Below are 19,855 nucleotides of genomic sequence, written 5' to 3'. Positions count from 1 at the left end.
GGTAAAAAAAATCAATTTAATTATTTATGATGGAGAATCAGGCGAGAAAGTATGTCTACAAGAAAAAGCTTAACGAGTTCATCACCCGCCTATGAATATTAATAGTTTATTTTAAATATTTTGTGACTTGACTGGTGGATAATTTTCCTGTTATAAATTAAACCTGCATAGGTTTATAAGCATATTAAACCAAATGCAACTATAAGCAAAAACCAAAAGCAATATTCAACCTGCAACAGGTGCAGAGCTTTTGGCACGGTTTTGAGAGTATATATATAGAGATAAAACGCTGCCCTGTGCTGCTGTTATGTATGCCGTAATATTTCAGGGAGACATTCGAAAGATTTTCATTTCGTTCCACCATGAATCTCTACATTTTGTCTCTGTTCTTTGGCACGGCTTTATGCGCATTCAAAATATCGTTTGCATCTAGTCACAATGAAGAAAGAGTCCGTCGGAATCCGCCAAAAGAATCTGCCCAGAAGAAAGAAAGACCATTCCAGCCCTTGACATTGGTAAGTGAATATATTTGTATTCTGTTTAAAATATTTAAGAAATCTGAACCAAAATTACAGTGGGTAAATTATGGTAGTTTAGTTGCAACTTATATAATAATATGTGTGTTTAAGAAATTACTACTTAGAAATTCAAGTTGCTGTTGAATTTTGAGGTATTTGAATTTGTACAGGCGCGTATCCAGGATTTTCTAACCCGGGGGGCGCAAATTACTATCTAAGCGGAGCGCCACCATCGGTTGGCGCGCAGCGTACAAGAAAATTTCTGGTTTTGATACCCCCCAGATCACCGGAAATGGCACTTCTCGGGCTTGAAAATGAGCAACCAGATGTACACTTTTACCTGAGAACCAAGTATTTCGCAATAGTTTTCTTTCCATCCATAACCTTTTTGAAGATTTTCACCAGTCACACACCATGTTCGACCTCATCGCATCTCCTGTGGATCATTGCTTTTGTAGGTGTTTCTACGTCGCGGTCCACAATACCCGACAGCCCCACTTATCAAGGTTTTCAGCCCATTATTTGTTGAGAATTTGAAAATTCACATTTCTCGTGAATATACTCACTTCAAAACATACCCATAATGTTGCAAAAAAATGTCATCTATGGACAACCAATATAGAAAAACCTCCTTGAACCCCTAACAGACCGGTCAAAATTACACTAGTAGAGGGAAGTATGATGAAGAATGTTGGTGAGGAAATTTTCGAAAATTCAGACACACTAATTTATTGGTGTAGAAATATTAAAACTTCTTATAACGGCTATTATAAAACTTGGTTGAAGGAAATGAAAAAATAGCAGATATTTCCTTCAACCGAACACTACACACATAGGCGTAGGAGGCAGGGGCTCCTACTGAAAGAAAAATAAATTGCAATGACGTAGCTAAAGGAAATGAATAGTTTAAAAAATATCTCCTTGATAATTAAAATAAAGTTCTAAGCTTGGCCGACTAATTCGACATTACTAATGATAAAATAGAATTTGACATAATTGGACCTCCATGCTTTTTCTCCATCTACATAAGACATTTCGTTATTTACAGCATCCCGCGGTATACTGCGCAATTTCCACGAACCGTACGGTACACAATGACATGCGAGGTAATAACCGATGCTTACTTATATGATATTGTGTTAAACGCGCGCGGAGCGCGCGAAAAATTTAGGTTAAATTTTTTGGGTAAAGTCGTTACAGTCCCAAAATCAAATGGGTTACTATGACTACACACATCGACAGTTTTGAGGCTGTTCATCCTGGAACCTCGATTTTCATGCTCACTGATATATGATGTGATATCTGCTGTGTGGTTTTCAAATTCGAACAGGCGCGTAGCGAATACTTTGCCAAGGGAGGGGCGAAGCCTGTAGGCAAACTATCTAAGCGTAGCGCCACCACGAGTTGGCGCGAAGCGTACAAGAAAATTTTGGCCGAAAATGCCTCCCAGATCGCTGGATATGACACTTCCACTGCCTTGCATCTAAGCATTTTCTATTTTGAATTTACTAGCGATATCATAAAAAAAAATATGCTCGGGGGGCGGTCGCCCCCTTCCCGAAATGCGTCATGTTCTCCGACGACTCCGACCAGCCACAGTTGGTTTCATAGCACAATGGTTTAAGGCGTCCATACACACACATACGCGTTATGGTAGACCATATATAGTATATATATAGATACATTAGTGAGAGAGGAAAAATGGAAACGTCAAAAATGGAGTTGTCGGTGAAAGGGGTAGGGTGATGCGCCCGCCCCTTCCGACATCCTCGATCCGTCACTGGCATACCCTGTGTATATAATAGGGATCAGCGCTGTAATGATGTCACTGTTCGTCTTTCTCTTCCCGGTGTCTTGGCATATTTATTCTACTTTTCTTACCCGGGGGGCGCGCGCCCCCAACGCCCCCCCCCCCTGGATACGCACCTGTTGTAAGTAAGTGAACTTTATTTAAACGTTGGAACGAAAAATAAACTGCAAACATTTCCAAAATTGCTGCATATATCGTGAGAATGAAAACAAAAGTAGCCGACAATGCTGAAACATTAAGCACTCCAATTTCTATCTGTAGTCAGTTTCACCTAAATGTTTTGGTGACCCCCACGCCAACCTCCCCCTCCAGCGAAGTCATTAGTTCCGTGTGTCTTTTTTCAGACCTTTCCTAAGGTTCATTTTGATTATTATAACACAGTTATTAATCTCAATTTGTAGGGACCAAAATACTGGGAAAACTAACCTAAAGGGGGCTAATAGAAGGTCCCCGAATTTGTGTTTAAAATGCCTGGATGCTATTAAGAATTCCAAGTCATATATAAAAACACTAGAAAACTAGATTAATGAAACGAATGTTGCACCTCTGGCAGGCAAACGCAACTTTGGTATCAATGAAAAGAAGTTTTAAAATATGCAAATTAAACCCACTAGCTTTAATTTAACCAATCAGTGAGTAGTAAACATGTTAAGTTATGATCCGTTGCTAAAGGTAGCTTCAAAAAGTTGCGTTGATACCATGTACTGCAATAGACAATGTATACAAATATACCATGGTGTTATTTTACGTATTGGTCAATGACGTTCAGAGGTTAACGTATAGGGCGGGGTTTATTGCGCTCCTAATGGGGAAAAACAACGTTGAAAGTTGTACATTTTTCAACTTTTATGCCACCATTTGACGTAAGATTGAATACATAATACATCAGTTATGTAAGTCGTTATAGCAAGGTGGAGTCAGTGAGGTTGAGAAAATCATATGAAAAAGACGCAAAAAGCTGCTTTAAAATGTACACTTTCCAAAACAAAATGGTATAAGTATGCTATAGCATTCTAATGGTAGCCATAGCCTACGTATGCTGAGAGGAAGTCACATGAGCAATTAATGTGTAGGTTAGTTCTTAGCTTTGTGTTATCAGTCTTTGTTTCACATGCCAAAGGGACTTACGGGGGAGGGGAGGGTGGATGAACTGAGTGAAGTGGCCATTAAGGGGACCGGAGCACAACCCCCTAGTTGTTCAAAAAAGTCATATGGTGTATTTTGACACGACTCCGTCTTGTTAACGATTTGCCTATAGGAGTGGTGTCCTGATGCTGGATGCTATATCATTAAGTAAGCCCATAGAAGCCTCAAAATGCTTAATTATCATCCATTCGTCTTAAATTTCATCCTCGAAAATAAGATAGACAAAAAAAGCACAAGGAAAGTGTGTGTGGGGGAAGGGGAGGGAGGGGGGGAATCCCAGGCCGCTCAGTATTGACCCTCTGGTTTTGCAGAAGAGTCTTAGTTTGCAATAGGGTGGGGACTTAGTTCTGCAGTGTGTCTTAGATCTTAGTTTTGTAGACAAACGTAACAACCGAACATGTTTTCTTTAATTCACCAAGTTTCATTCCTGCAAATGACATTTGCTTCTTCCTTGTTGCATTTCATAGGGCAATGCAGAACTACCCATTGATGTAAACAAACAGGGAAACTTAGCAGTTTATGGGAATCTTCGTAATCGTAGATTAGACGACACCGACGAGCATAAAGTGTCAGTAAAGATCAGAAGCAGTAAGTTTTGTTAGATTTAAGTAAAATATAGATAATAACCTTTATCGGGCCACTGAACTGGAGCCTTAGGTTATTAAACTAATAACACTATTACAGCAATCTACCATTTGATCCGTGAACATTTCATCTTTGGGGGCAAACGATTATTTCCCTTTTGCGATGTAATATGAAATCGTTGTTATTGTATTAGTCTTGTCCCACAAACACGCATGTATGAAAAAGCAGCTTGTACAATTAAACACATATTCTACCTTAAGTGGCTCACGTAAAGACCTGCAGATCTATATTCCTTCGTAGGTTGACAATTAGTTCCAAAGAATGGATTATAGCACATAGTGTTTTATTTTCAGTTGTAGTGTGTACTTCGATTTGTAGCTTTGGTATCCAGGTTACCGAACACTGTAGAAATATGATACTTATGTCGTAAAGAAGAGGCATTCGTAAGTCTGTATTTGTATTGAAGTACGAACACCATTTAACCTTTAACTGATACTCAACAAGATTTCAAGTTAATTCAGATCCATGCTTCGTACTATTTCAAGCTAGTCTTATTGTGTATGCTATTACAGCCGGAGATGACCAGTCTAATCTCCGAAGTCCTCCAGGAGAATCAGCTAGTGGAGCCATCTACGTTAGATGGGGTCATCATAGTTGTCCATCCTCTTCACAGTTAGTTTATACAGGTAGCTGATATGTAAATTACAAGCAAATGTTTTTACAAAAATTTCTTTTTGAAAAAGCAAACTATTATGATCGCATTGTTTTATGCTATTAGTTTAAAATGGTTTTTGAAAGAAAAAAAGAATCCACCAGTAATTATTACCGACAAGTAGATGAGATTAATTAAAATTTTTATAGAATTGTTAATGATAAAACAATATACCCGAAATACCATGTATGTATATATTCCACCAGGCAAGTAGTTTTCAACTATTTCTTAAAACTTTTTGATATGGAATTAAAACCTTTTCAGCGTGAGATATGTGAAAAGTATTGATACGAATTTTCAACCGATCACAGTTAAGATTTTAAATAAAGAGGATTTTGTCTGTTTGTAAAAAAAGGGGAACGTCCGGGAAGCATATCTAATAAGTTATACTGCATGTTGTCCGTACGTGAGGTAATCTATTCATTTAAAAGTAGAAGAAAACGATGTTTGAGTTTCTGCAATAGCCCATGATTTTTGTTTTAATAGTTTGCAAGATTACACAAACAAAATATTCTAACTACCTTTATCCCCGTTTACAGTTGCGAAAATGTATCCATGTCGAAAATAACATCAATTTAAAACAACCAAAATAGGTGATGTGTTGGAGGTTGAAGGTAGTGATACACCTACGCAGTTAAGTAAAATAACCTTTCTGACTTAAATAAAGACGTCTTTTGTTGCGATTCATAACGTATTAAAGTGGTCTCCAAGGTGGTATACAACTAACACTGCTCTCAGGCACGTTTCTACTACAAAAGGTTCTTAAATAGATACTTCTAATCGCATTTTCGAGAAAATTATAAATACAAATCTTTCTACTAAAGAAAGCATGCACAGCATTATGATAAATCTTTTTATATTTCAACCGAGGCTCCGCCGCGGGAACAAACGCGCAGGATTCCGGGGCGGAGTAAATCAACTTTGCCTACCGCAAAACCCTGTGTACGATTCTCCAGTAGCTGGCGTAGGGTCAGAAAGATCTTTCATTCATGGCATTGAATATCAGATAACTAATTTTCCACAACTTCAATCTAAACGATGGTATGATGTTCCTTGCGCAGTCATCTTAGCAACGGCCAGATTCGCTAAACTGATCATTCCTGGCACGAATGTGTGCCCTTCAAATGGATGGACCAGAGAGTACGGAGGTTATTTGATGTCAGCGAGAGTTCATTCAGTACATAAAAGGTCAACGCATGTTTGTGTTGATAGAAAGATGCAGGTGATACCTTGCTCGGATGGGATTCCTCCTGATACTAAGCGGGATTCCCTCAATTTGGTGGAGGCTAGATGTTTATCAAGTGGGGCCGGCGGGGGCATTCCTCGTGGTCCTTATGTTGATGGCTTTGAACTGACGTGTGCTGTGTGTACCATGTAAACTAAAAGTATTTGCATATCTAAGCACAGTGACTTTAGATAATTTTTATTTTAAATCTCTAAAAACTCGTGAATATATTAAAATAATTGGTAAAAATATCGCAGTTAAATAAAGTATGAAAATATAAATAATACATTCAAATGATGTAACCAGCAGTATTGCATGTTTTCAGACTTTTATCTTTGCTTTCGGTTTTTTTTTCGTTTTTGCGACCATTTTCCGTTTTGCGAAATTTTATCATTTCTGAAAACTTAACTGTTCGTCTTTTGGGCATTTCTTTCACGTTTTTATGACTTATATTTTTCGTTTCTACTACTTCACATTTTATCTCAAAATGCAGGATCATATAGTCTCTACGCGAGGCCTCAATTGCGAAAAACAGTTCGTTCACGAAACAAACAGAACATTGCTTCCTGGCGACTGATTTCTCTCTTCTAAAATATATTTTTCGTTTCTACTACTTCACATTTTATCTCAAAATGCAGGATCATATAGTCTCTACGCGAGGCCTCAATTGCGAAAAACAGTTCGTTCACGAAACAAACAGATCATTGCTTCCTGGCGACTGATTTCTCTCTTCTAAAATTGGACATCGTGAAATCAATTGTAATCCATCGATCAATCACCTTTAATGTCGGAAGAGTTTCATAGTTGGTCAATATTCTTACGAGAGATATTTCTACTTCGGAGTAGCCTGCGTTATAGGCTCTTATAGAGGTTAACAATATGATATACAGCGACCAGCCTATCGCAGTTGGAGTAGCAATGTAGCATAACTAAACTTCAGGGTAGACATACTAAAAGACTAACTAACTAACTATACAGGCGCGTATCCAGGGGGGCGTTGGGGGCGCGCGCCCCCCGGGTAAGAAAAAAGGGAGAGAAAAAAAGAGAAGAAAAAGGGGAAAAAGAGGGGGAAAATAGGAGGAGGAGAGGAAGGAAGGGAAAAGAAAAAGAAGAAAGAGAGAAAAAGAGAAAAGGAGGGAGTAAAAGAAAAACGCCAAGACACCTGGAAGAGAAGGAGAAACAGTCTGTGACATCATTACAGCGCTGATCCCTATTATATACACAGGGTAGCCAGTGACTGATCAAGGATTTTACCCTACCCCTAACATCGTCAACTCCATTTTTGACGTTTCCATTTTGTCCTCTCTCAATAATGTATATGTACATATATACTATATGTAAGGTCTATCATAACGCGTGTGTGTATATGAAACCTGCTATGAAACCAACTGTGGCTGGTCTCGAACTCGACCGTGTCGTCGGGGAACATGACGCATTTCGGGAAGGGGCGACTGCAACACCACCCTCCCCCCCCTTGAGCATATTTTGTTATGATATCTTTAGTAATTTCAAATTAAAAAATGCTTAAATGCAACAAACAAGGCCGGGGAAGTTCCATTACCAGCGATCTGGGAGGTATTTTTGGCCAAAATTTGCTTGTACGCTTCGCGCCAACAAATGGTCCTGGGTAGTGCCATTTCCAGCGATTTGGGAGGCATTTTCGGCCAAAAATTTTCTTGTACGCTTCGCGCCAATACATGGTGGCGCTACGCTTAGATAGTCTGCCAACAGGCTTCGTCCCTCACTTAGCAAACTCCTCGCTACGCGCCTGCTCGAATTAAAAAAAGCAAACAGCAGATATCACCTTATATCAATAAGCATTAAAATGGTGTTCAAATATGAACAACCTCAAAACTGTCTATGTGTGAAGTCATGGGCGTAGGAGCCCAATTTGATTTGGGGCTGTAACGACTTGCCCGAAAAAAACCCAACAATTTGCGCGCGCTCCGCGCGCGTTCAACATGTTAATGTCAATATCATATATGCCAGCATCGGTTATTACATCGTATGCCATCGTGTACCTTACGATCCGTCAAAGTTGCGCAGTATACCGCGGGATGCTAATGTAAACAACGAAATGTCTTGTGTAGATGGGAAAACCTTGAAAAGTGGGGCTGACACGTATTGTGGGCCGCGACGTAGAATCACCTACACAAGCAATGATCCACAGGACATGCGATGTGGTCGAACATGATTTGTGACTGGTGACAATCTTGAAAAAGGTTATGGATGGGGAAAAAAAAAACTATTGGGAAATACTTGATTCTCAGGCAATAGTGTACATCTGGTTGGTCATTTTTAAGCCAGAGAAGTGCCATTTCCGGTGATCTAGGGGTATCAAAACCAAAAAAATTTCTTGTACGCTGCGCGCCAACCGATGGTGGCGCTCCGTTTAGATAGTACTTGGCGCCCCCGGGTCAGAAAATCCTGGATGCGCCCCTGCACTAGAGAGTTATCATTTAATCCGATTCAGACAATACTGTGACCCACAAATTAAATGTCATATTTTATTTGTTTGTTTCCAAACCTTTAATTTCTCTGCTCACTCTCATCTTTCCTGGCGTGATTTTTGTGAAAAAAAGTATCATAATGTTTCAAGGTCCTTATCTCTCCTTTCACGGCCAAGTTTGCTACCAACACATTGTAGCAAAAACAACAAAAAGTATACAGACGGAGAGTATGCGCATTTCCAATTTATCCAGATTTCCAGAATCTTAGGAGGCGGATGAAAATGGTCATGTGATACAAGTGAATGAGGCTGAATAATAAGTAACGGTAACAGGAGGGGCAAATACACGCAAAGACTACAGACAGGTTAATTAGCAGGGTGAACACAAAAAAAGATAGATGTTAGAGGATCAGTAGACAATGGATGGGGAGAAGAATGAAACCAATAGGCCGGGGAAGCGAAGAGGTATATGTAGGAGATAAACTGTAGAGAGACAAAGTATCTCTTAACAAGAGAATGACAAAGACAAAAAAGTGTTGAGAAAAAAGTTGGAAGAGAGCCACGAGCAGACGGGTGACAGGGGGGGGGGGGGGGGGGTGGGGAGGGGAAACGGAGAAGATCCTGCTAGGATCGAAACGTCAGGCCTACTTACTTTACACTATTCGTCACGCGTAATTGTACAGTTGGTGAACAATTTCAATATAAAATGAATATTCTATAATTATGTACTATTCCTAGTGTATATGAAGCATTGAATGTGGCCAAACCAAGTGTTTAAGTTAGGTCTGAAAATTCGTATCTTAAAATTTGTTTTCAGTAAATATTTACTGACACGCTATGTGAGCAACTTGAGCAGTTTACTCGTTGCCAGATATTCATATAGCAGAAACCGTGGAACCAGGACATAGTTGATAGTTGGTTTTCAACGGAATATTGCGAAAGGTTCAACATAAATTTGTGTACATTAAAATCAATGGAAATTCGCGTCTCTATATGATTAACAAAGAATAGCGTAATATTGGATCAACGAATAACGATATGATCAACAAAGCTTCGCGTTTACTGTACGAAAAATAGAGATTCGCCTGGTACAATAGGATCGGTACAGATTAGTGTTACGATGTGTTACGATATGCTCGTGCTACTTATTAACAGAGATTGGTGTCCAGTAGCATCATAGGTTCTTGTAAGGTACAATGGAGGTTTACGTTTGATAGCATCAACAGAGATCCGCGTATGATAGCAAGAACAAGGACTCGCGTTTATATTATATAGAAAATGAGATTCACGAACAATAATTTCATTAATATATATATTGGAGTTTGATAACATCGACACAGATGAGGATTTGAAAGTATCAACATATAATCGAGTTTGATATCATCAACATCGATTCGAAATTGATAGCATGAAGAGAGATTTCCATATAATGAAAGAAGTATATTTATTAAAACTGATATTTGTATATAGATTAATGTACATTCTGTACATAGCTACTGTTAGAAAGCCAACTTATACCCTAAAAAGTACGTATTGATAGAGTTATTTTAATGTTACAATTTTAAAATGTGTTAACTTTTATAAAATTACTTATTTTAAAATGTTATCCTATTGGGAAATCTTCAATCCACAATAAAATGAAGTTACGTTTTGCGATAGTTATATTCGGGTCAGTATTGTGAAAATCCATATCAAAGTAAGGGAGTTGGGGGAGGGGGGGGACCAATCAGATCGCTTGTTGGGCGCCTGCGAAAATAATGTCCTTCGTGGTAAGGCTCTTGCCCTCGTCAACATTCTAGTCCACATTATTGGGTTTTAAGGATTTCCTGTGTCACTTTCTAGCCAAAAGGTTGTAGGAACGCCTGGAACGGCATGATATAAACTGCGTGACATTATTACAAAATGCGGCAATATTTTCTAGATCGGTCAGGATACTTCAAAATATCGAAGTGTATACCTCACGTGTCCTTCATTGGCTGTTAATGATATACTGCTGGTTTGTAGACGTGTGCAGTTTGTTCTACGTCAATTTTGTGACAATCTGAATGCGACATTAATTTTGACAGTTAAAATTGACATCCACTTAAAAGATATATAGGTGTGACATGATGTAACCGTATTAAATCTTGGACAGAAATTAAAGAGTATGATTTTCAAATTTGGGCTAGAATGAGTTTCAAACCAGTGACCTCGTGGTTACCACATTACGGCCACACACTGGTTACTCCCTGAAGTATTTAGTTCTCATAAACATGAACAAATCTCTTTAATTCCTTTATCCCCCGGATCATATACGTTAATAAACTGTTTATGGTATTTGCGTTTAGGATATGCATAATTATGAAAAAAACTTCAGTGGGTTTCTTTACACGGATACGTGTAGGCCCTTTTGATTCCAATAGGTAACAAAATACAATAAGAGGAATGGGAATGGATCTATTCATGTTCCCATTTTGTTTGTATTAAAATGAACATTTCAAATTTGTAGTACATTATCCCGTTAATCAAATTGTGTGACGTTTTCCAGTGAGGTCAGTTCAGCGTTCTCATTTGATGTCTAACGAAACATGATGTGTTCAGATAGCCTTGCCTACAGCACCTCCACTATATTACCCTTTTGGGTTTTGTTGGGCAGCTTTCCATAACAACACCCTGCTTATACCTAATCATGATATCCTGTATTTGAAGGGGACGATGATACGGAAGGGAGGGGACCAGTATGGATGGCATGATGAGAGATATGGAGGGGATGACGGACGTTGAAGAAAGAAGACGGTCAAACATTGACCACACCCCTATCATTTCAACCTTTGTTTCTTCTATAATTGATTGATACAGTCACCCCCAACCCCTCCCCCCCCATCACTTTCCTTGTTGCTCAAAATGAGACTAATTATTGTTATATGTCTATTGCATATTGTTTGTAAGGGGGGGGGGGCAAATACTGTATTATACAATAAATCTTTAGTACGCAACAAAAAAGTTAAACCGAGTTTGTATTTCTTTAAGTCATATTTTATTCAAACACGATCTGCAGGAGGTTGGATTTTCCACTTCAGGCTCTTGTGAAATTACATCTCAAGCAATGACGTTCATCCAACTTTTACCTTTGGAGCTATCCTAAAATTTGAGGGAATTTCATCTCCATTCTCAGATCAAATATCTGACCAACAAACCAACAAAAAGCAAAACCGATAACCGTTCTTGTACTGAACCAGTACGGTTGTAATGCATACGAGGTTTATGCAAATAAGAATGAACATCGAAAATATCTTGTAGAGTTGATGATGGATTTAAAGACAACATATCACGTTCACTTCAGGATTTATTGTACTTACAATAAGCGCTACATATAGCGTATGGTAGACATGGATAACTTACGATATCAGTTATATATTAAAAGACTTTCACTTGTTGACCTCTGCTGACTGAAATGACCCTTGACCTGCAATTACGATACAACTCAAGACGGTGGATCTACAACGTACCGTCATACGTATGGTCACTCAAGTGATACCGTCTGTTGTTATTAAGTTTGCAGGGTTTTGAGACTGAACTCTGACGACTGAAAAGACCATTCATATTCACAAGGGCGGCGGAAGCACTTTAAATCTGGGGGGGGGGGGCACCGACATCAAAGGGCACTTTGCAGAAATTCAATTGGACTGATGCAGCCTTATATTTAGTACCCTTTATAACTCTTATTGTACTAACTTATTTGCGTATACACATCACTCCATCAACGTCCTGCACCCCCCCCCCCCCCCCTCTCTCCCTTCAAGGAAAATATGCATACTAGCACTGCAATATCCAATGTGCAAACTGGAAAACAAGGAACAAGATTTCTTTTGAGACAAAATGAGGTGAAAACATGCTAGTTGCTAATGTAGGAATCTTCCGAATTAGAGTTTATTTCTTGTTAATATCTTAATAATTTTTTTCCATTCACAGAAATTCATTAAAAGTCAGGGGCGTATAGCCAGGATTTGCAGAGTTGTATGCACGACTATCTGAGCGGAGCGCCACCATCGGTTGGCGCGGAGCGAACAAAAACATTTTTGGTTTTACAAATCCCTCAGATGGCCGGAAACGGCCCTTCCCGAGTGTTCATTCTGGTTCCCTGGCCTCAATTTTTATGTAGAAAAAGGGCACATTTTTAACCTGAGGAAAAGTTGGGGGGGGGGGGGGGGCACGTGCCCCCTGTGCCCCCCGGTTTCGCCGCTCTTGCATATTCACAAAGCAATAAAGTCCTCTTATTCATTAACTGGGTGGATCTATATACTAAATATGTAACAATGTACACGATATTTCACACTTTCACTTCTATGTGCGTCAAATGAAGTTTTACCAGAAAATGCAAGAGTTTTCATATACTAAGGTGGATCAACATACAATGTACGAAGTTAATTCACGCTTTACTATATAATGGACACAAGCCTTGAGTTACATTGACCTTGAAGGTCCTATAACCTCATAAAATGCAAGAGAGCTCCTACTAGGGTGGGTATACTTTCAAGTAGTTCTCAAACCACTGTACATGATTTCACAGGCTTTTCTCTCTATTCCATTTGTTTATTTTGTTAACCTGAGTACATGAGCACATATACAGTTATAAAGTTACATAACTTACAACCAAGACTTTAACCAGAAAGTAGCATTTGCTTTATTCAATATTAATAAGGAATATATTCAATATTAGCAAGGAACAAGCCACGTTTATATATCGCTGCTTGTCCTACTTTTGTCCTCTTCCAAATTATTGAAGATTGCGAGTAACTTCCATGTCTATAACATTGGAAGAAAAACACAACTCTGCCTTGAACTGAAATGACCTTTGACCCCATTTCCCACTCATTACTGAAACAAGGCAAACGTTCCATCAAACAAAACATATTGGGACTGGAAAACTATATCTAAAGTATTGCTTTTGTTGTAAACTCAAAGCAGATATCAATTGAGTAACACATCCAAATAGACTTCAACCATATTAATACACGATATTACCAAACACTGATATAACCATTGACCTTATCACCCAGCAGTAAAACCATTTCCAACCATTGTGATTGGCAGAGTAAATCATTATGATGTAACAGTGTGATATTTCTTGACCGCATTGAGTACTGTTACTGTTCGAGTACAAAGATCTGGTTGAGAGCGAAACCAATGGCATGCATTATCTTTATCAACTTTGTTTTACATATCATCAAACGCAAGGTTACTTGCGACCAATTTGATGTACTTTGTTTGGTGCCCTCTACTAACTGAAATACTTAATACACCTGGTTTGCCCCTAAATGTGAACAAGCCTCTGTAGAAATGGTACATTGGTGCCCCTTTCCAACCAACCATTGCCAGAAATGTTCACCTGGAAGAGATTAAGACCATTGGACAAGATGTAGTGAAGTAGTTCATATTTGGGCCTGCCTCGGCAACAAATGACCCTCGATATATTTTTGACGGATTAATAAGGCCACTAACAAGGAAAAAAACATGGAGAACCTTCTTCAGGATTGAGCAAATGGATTGCTAGCAAATAACATTAGAACTGATGTTGACAGAAATATATAAAGACACGATTGTTACGGCATAAGCTTCATTGACAATGCTAATTAAGCTACAGACAATAATGTTGGAACCTTTGATGAGGGTTCCTCATATGGGTTATGTGATTAATCTTATGTTTGCTAAAGCAGGTATACTTTATACAGTGTTTTCATCAAACCCAGCCGTGTGATAAAATCAAGTGACATTTCAACTGGTGTATTTCTATCATTAAATCGCAATAACATACATCAATTTATTAATAGCAATGAGGGCAGTGGGATCAAAAGTAAGATAACTAAAAAGGAAAGTGATAGGGTTCATTAATGAAAAATAGAGCCTCCACAAACCAAATAAGAATATGTCCGAGATTCAACGCTCGTGACATCATGTTTACAATCTTTTCAGTTTCATGAAATCAAATTACCTTCGTCCACCAATAAGGACAACATAGTTCTCATAATGGAGCACCTAAGTATTAAACTATGAAATTCTTCCAAAGTTCAATTCTTGATATATCCTCTTTACAAGTTCTTCATATTTTTGCCTCTGCTGACATAAAATGACTTTTGAAAAATAGATTTCTTGAATAAAAAGTATCAACATTCTAAATATGAGATTCATTCAATATTGCCTTCTTGAGATATCGTGTTTTTAAGATGTTTAGCTTCTGATCTCTGCTGACCTCAAGTGAAAGTTGACATCCAGTGATAACAATAGAGGTTCATCTAATTAATCATAGAGCAAATAAACACTAAATATGACATTCATCCAAAGTTGTAATTTTAATGTATGGTATTTACAATTTACAAAGTTTTCATATTTCGCCTCTACTGACTCCACACGACCTGTCACCTCCACCAAAACAAAATGCTTGACATCAACAAGGATTATCCACAAGGAAAGTTTAAGGCCATCCAGTCTGATCGTGCTTACAAGCAAGGTTTCACACAGTCAGAGTTGCCTGTCACTATAATTGATTACAAATTACGACAAAACGATAAAATATGAAACCCACAAAGGTGTAAAATATCTTCTACTTGCATTTTGATTACTGTGTGACACAAAGTGTGTGTTTAAATACACAGTTATATTATGTAGACTTGTTATACTGAATATTACAACATGAATATAATTAGGCTATCATTATTAATGTTAACCTAAGATGTATGAACAAAGAACTTGCTTCTTAACACCATAACGTTCCCACTAGCTAAAGATAGGATGATTGGAATGTAACTGGAAGCTATTGACTAATAGTAGGTCTACTGGGTAGAATGTGCTTGCAAATAAAAACAGTGTAAGGACAATCCATGTTATACACCATATGTATTAATATATGCTTCACAGTGATAATAAACACATCCTGTAACCATCAATGGTCTTTGCAATGTTGTTTGAAATGCATTCTGTAAAATATTAGATAATTCATAGTTCTACTGAATTTTCCTTTCAAAAATGTTATCAACCATAACATTAATGTAGTACTTAACAGATAAAATGAACTCTGAATGTTCTTTTCTCTCATCATACTTACTATGTAAAGGAGGACAGTACATTACCAACTTGCAAATACCACTTGCACAACTTGCAATTACCACTTGCACAAACTTGTTTATATGATACTGACGACATTGAGCTACGTACAACACTACATAAATTGGAATGGGAAAACTCTCTGATAGTATTTAAGAGGCAACACTGGCAAATTGACACATTGAATAAACTATATATTTAAATAAAATATTACCCGATTTAACCGAGCAATTCTCTCATGGACAAACGATGTGTTATAAAACTCCTAGTTGATCGCATTGTGTATATGATAACAACCAAATTCCCAGTCTTCTTGTCGTATAACCAACATGCCTTCATAATCCCCTGTGCTGAACTGATTGCTCTTGCGGTAATTATACTGTATTTAAGTCCTCCTCCTCCTTCTTCTCCCCTATTAGTCATTGTAACTGTAACATATACTTTGTTGTACATTCAGTAGTACTGCAGTATATATTTGCTACAAATGCTGGTGATTTTCCGGTGGTGTTAATGAAGTCAGTGATCTCTACCAGTTTCTACAACATACATTACATTTGTCATACTTGCAGCTTACAGGTAGAGTAGGTCTTTAGACCGGTCTGATGTCAAACTTCCTGATAACTCCTTCAGATGAGAGCCTGGGGAGTTGCCCTGTAGTCATACCAACATCCCTTTATCCCCTATTTCAGATTGCAGCTTAATCGCTACCAGTTTCTACAACATACATTACATTTGTCATACTTGCAGCTTGCAGGTAGAGTAGGTCTTTAGACCGGTCTGATGTCAAAATTCCTGATAACTCCTTCAGATGAGAGCCTGGGGTGTTGCCCTGTGGTCATACCAGCATCCCTTTATCCCCTATTCAGATTGCAGCTTTATGTAGATGGGTTTTCCTGACAATAACTTTCTATCAATATAGCAGAAACTGGTTCTTCATAATATCAGTACTCTGTTGCCACAGATGTTGTAACAAAGTTGGTGCCAGCAGCCCAGTTACTTCACATTGTGCCCCTTGGATTAAATCTCAGGCATAAATAAATTGGTTACAAGATGGCCACTTGAAGTTCTTTCCTTTAGATTCAAAGTCTTTACCTTTGCTACACTATTTTGCTTCTTCTTCATAGCTTTTATAAGATAGCTTTAAGCGAACCGTATATACACACTTTGTCTATTGACCTGAAAGTTACAACAACTTTGGGTATTATGTTAATTTTTAGTACTGTGATAGATCACCGAGTTCATGACTAACAATTCTGATGTCATAACTGTCTAAATCCCTAAAAGAGCATTCTTGGTGCAAAACTTTAGAAATTATAGGTCTGTTTGATGTTCTGGCCTTCAAGTTGACATGTAGCTCTCCTGATTGTATCGAATTCAAAGCTGTATATGAAAAAGAAAAAAACAGTTTATAACAAAATCATTTATTTCAAATCGATTAATTTAACAGTTTTTTGTCAGTTTGGTTTAAGTTTCCATTTAGTGATTATTCATTTCTATGTTGAATTATAAATCTAGTAAATTGTACAACATTTTTTAAGATAGGCTAAGAATTTGTAAGATTAAACTACACATTTATAATAAGAATGATCACGGTTGGTCCATCATCACAGCTTCACTGCAGAGAAAACGATCCTTTTTATCTGAGGTTGGTTATTTAGTACAGCTATTGCAGCCAATTTCAATTATATTAAACCATTTCCACTATTGTAATAATATTGGAACAAAGAATAGAAAGTATTAAACCATCATTCCAATGATGGATTTCCAACTTAATTATCGAACTGCCCTGGAAAAGGATTTTAGTTCAGAAAATGACCTATACAAGTATCAGGGATGAGACTGAGCCAGGAAAAAAAAATCTGAAATTCATCGATCGCCGTCCTGGGGGAGGGGTTTAAGGGGAGGGGAGGGGGTGTCCCCCTACCCTTGAGAAAAGTTTTGCCAGGTAAGGAGGGCTAAGATGCAAAATGGTGGACTCTAGATGGAATCTATCACATCACGTAACTCGCCAAAAAAGTGTGGAATTTCTGCTTGTATAATTTATCCATTAGCTTTTTTGAACCAAAAAAAGGCTTTTTTGCTTGCTCTGTGCTACTTGATTCCACCACTGGTCAAATTCGGTGTTCCATCCCTTCACAGTCCATCATGTTCGGCAAAAAAAAAAAAAAAAATCACAAAAAAAAAATCACAAAAAAAAAAAAAATCACAAAAAAAAAAAAAAAAAAAAAAAAAACGCGAATTACGAGAAAAAACGCGAAAATGAAAAGAAAAAAAAAATCGGAAATCCGCGTTTCCGCGGAAGAGTCTCATGCCTGAAGTATGTCACGTAGACACAGATTACCAGTCCTGTTTCTATATCCTGATCCTTAACTTTATAATGATATACTGATTTTGTCATTGCAGACTGTCTGATATAAAAAAGATGCTCAATACAATCCAGGGAGGTCCACCAGCAACGTAGCCAGGAATTTGAAAGGGGGGGGGGAGCACTTTTTGCGACTGATATGGATTTTCAAAGTTGTAGGCACGACTATCTGAGCGGAGCGCCACCATCGGTTGGCGCGGAGCGTACAAGAAAATTTTTGGTTTTACAAACCCCCCAGATGGCCGGAAACGGCCCTTCCCTAGTGTTCATTCTGGTTCCCTGGCCCTCTTGCTAACTTGAGACACCTCATTCAATATCACTTTTAAACCCCCAAAACAAACGAGTTAAAATAGTACGTAATTCAATAATACATAATGTATTAAAATTAGCAAGTTACACAAGGGCGGCGGAAGCACTTTTAATCTGGGGGGGGGGGCACCGACGTCAAAGGGCACTTTGCAGAAATTCGATTGGACTGATGCAGCCTGATATTTAGTACCCTTTATAAATCTTATTGTATTATCTTATTTGCGTATACACATCACTCCATCAACGCCCCCCCCCCCCCCCGTCTTAGTAGTCTTACTTTTCAACTTCTGATAGTGTAGATACAAAGATAGGCCAGAAATGTCTTTGATACAACTGTAGCCAATATTTGTCTTTGATACAACTGTAGGTAGTAAATGTTTATCGAAAAGGCTGGTTTGGAACTTGGAACGCCGATTGTGAAAACAACAGGCAAAGTGCTGCAGCTCTATACATATTAAGTCTGTTAATCAACGATAGGCTTATTTGACTGTGGAATGTTCTCAACTGAAATTTTATCTGCGTAAACGGGTTCTTAAGTAGATGTTAAAAAACTGACAAGATCGTATCCTAGTCTTTTTCGGCGGGTAGAGTATTGAATGAAACGGCACGCGATATGAATGACAGCCTAGATGACAGAAGAATAGGTCACCTAATTTAGCCATAATCTTGCTACGTTCATTTCAATAGTTTTTCCTGTCTAGACTCTTAAACTCGTTCAGCAAGCTTATGGATTTGAATTATGGGTGTTTTAATAAAAAAGATAACTTGGCCAAAAAAAGTGTAGGCCCGGGCCTACAGTGCTACATACTGGCTACGCCCCTGATAGTTCTAAATTAGGATTAGATCTCTTACTGAAATATCGCTGACTTAATAAGGTGATCAAGAGTACAAGTTTTATGTAGAAAAGGGGCACATTTTTAACCTGAGGAAAAGTGGGGGGGGGGCACTTGCCCCCTGTTTCCCCCGGTTCCACCGCCCTTGAAGGTACATGTACAGAGTAGTCTTACTTTTCAACTTCTGATACTTGTAGATACAAAGATAGTCCAGAAATGTCTTTGATACAACTGTAGCTAGTAAATGTTTAAGTTAGCCTAATAAGAGAAGGCGAGAGCTATCCGACGATTGCCATCTGGTGCAAATTTCTCAAGTGTTTTCTCAACTGAAATATTATCTGCGTAAACGGGTTCTTAACTACATGTTAAAAAACTTACAAGGTCGGATCCTATAGTCTTTTTCGGGGGGTATAGAGTGTTGAATGAAACTATCGTGCTACATACTGGCTACGCCCTGATCATATGATATCAGTATCAGCAGATTTTGTTTCCTGTTTAAATTCTTTTACATGTTCCTTTACATAATATATCAGAAAGACACACATAGTGCTCTTTTACAAGTTTTCCAGTAGGATGATTCTTGTTTATTGTCCAATGTCTGGACTTTAATACATTTGACGAACTTAACTGATGGACTATATAAACTTTGATATTTTGTAATACAGCCAGATATGCAGTGGCCTAAAAACAAATATCGTTATCGCAGTGTATTAGCAGTGTAATAATAATTTATAGGAAGTGCGTATCACGTACGATTGCTAGCTTAGCTTCATAACATGCTGTTCGTGCAACAACTTAGGACGACTCATTGAACGAACGTTGT

General features: G+C 38.1%; 3 protein-coding genes and 2 long non-coding RNA genes across 8 annotated transcripts in view; 2 read left to right on the top strand and 3 right to left on the bottom strand.

The window, feature by feature from the left end:
* LOC139977744 (uncharacterized) overlaps nucleotides 1-19,855 on the top strand; it is an 831,623-nt gene that overhangs the window by 614,458 nt on the left and 197,310 nt on the right. The gene's annotated exons all lie outside the window — the stretch shown is intronic.
* The window catches only part of LOC139977776 (uncharacterized), a 226,329-nt gene that overhangs the window by 50,646 nt on the left and 155,828 nt on the right, over nucleotides 1-19,855 (bottom strand). The window lies entirely within an intron of this gene.
* LOC139977765 (uncharacterized) lies at nucleotides 331-6,240 on the top strand. The gene is made up of 4 exons (XM_071987401.1): nucleotides 331-515; nucleotides 3,942-4,062; nucleotides 4,632-4,745; nucleotides 5,642-6,240. The coding sequence occupies exons 1-4, from the start codon at nucleotides 363-365 to the stop codon at nucleotides 5,683-5,685; spliced, it is 432 nt and encodes a 143-aa protein (XP_071843502.1). The 5' UTR covers nucleotides 331-362; the 3' UTR covers nucleotides 5,686-6,240.
* Nucleotides 9,744-19,855, bottom strand: part of LOC139977739 (uncharacterized) — a 292,233-nt gene continuing 282,121 nt past the window's right edge. For all 3 annotated transcript variants that reach the window (XM_071987308.1, XM_071987307.1, XM_071987309.1), the window contains one exon: nucleotides 9,744-16,905. The gene's annotated coding sequence lies outside the window, so the exon portion shown is untranslated. The remainder of the gene's footprint in view (nucleotides 16,906-19,855) is intronic.
* LOC139977780 (uncharacterized) overlaps nucleotides 9,744-19,855 on the bottom strand; it is a 60,965-nt gene continuing 50,853 nt past the window's right edge. Inside the window, exon 2 of the long non-coding RNA XR_011796690.1 lies at nucleotides 9,744-10,634. This is a non-coding gene — a long non-coding RNA (uncharacterized lncRNA). The remainder of the gene's footprint in view (nucleotides 10,635-19,855) is intronic.

This window comes from Apostichopus japonicus, chromosome 12 (assembly GCF_037975245.1).
Source record: "Apostichopus japonicus isolate 1M-3 chromosome 12, ASM3797524v1, whole genome shotgun sequence".
In the NCBI taxonomy this organism is placed as follows: domain Eukaryota; kingdom Metazoa; phylum Echinodermata; class Holothuroidea; order Aspidochirotida; family Stichopodidae; genus Apostichopus; species Apostichopus japonicus.
This window is presented reverse-complemented; position numbering and strand designations above follow the sequence as displayed.

Bases quoted from the DNA above. Each gene is read 5' to 3' on its own strand.
- LOC139977765 (XM_071987401.1), top strand. From the start codon at position 363: ATGAATCTCTACATTTTGTCTCTGTTCTTTGGCACGGCTTTATGCGCA. The intron at 4,063-4,631 runs GTAAGTTTTGTT...ATGCTATTACAG, and splicing joins GTCAGTAAAGATCAGAAGCA to CCGGAGATGACCAGTCTAAT. The intron at 4,746-5,641 runs GTAGCTGATATG...ATTTCAACCGAG, and splicing joins TTCACAGTTAGTTTATACAG to GCTCCGCCGCGGGAACAAAC.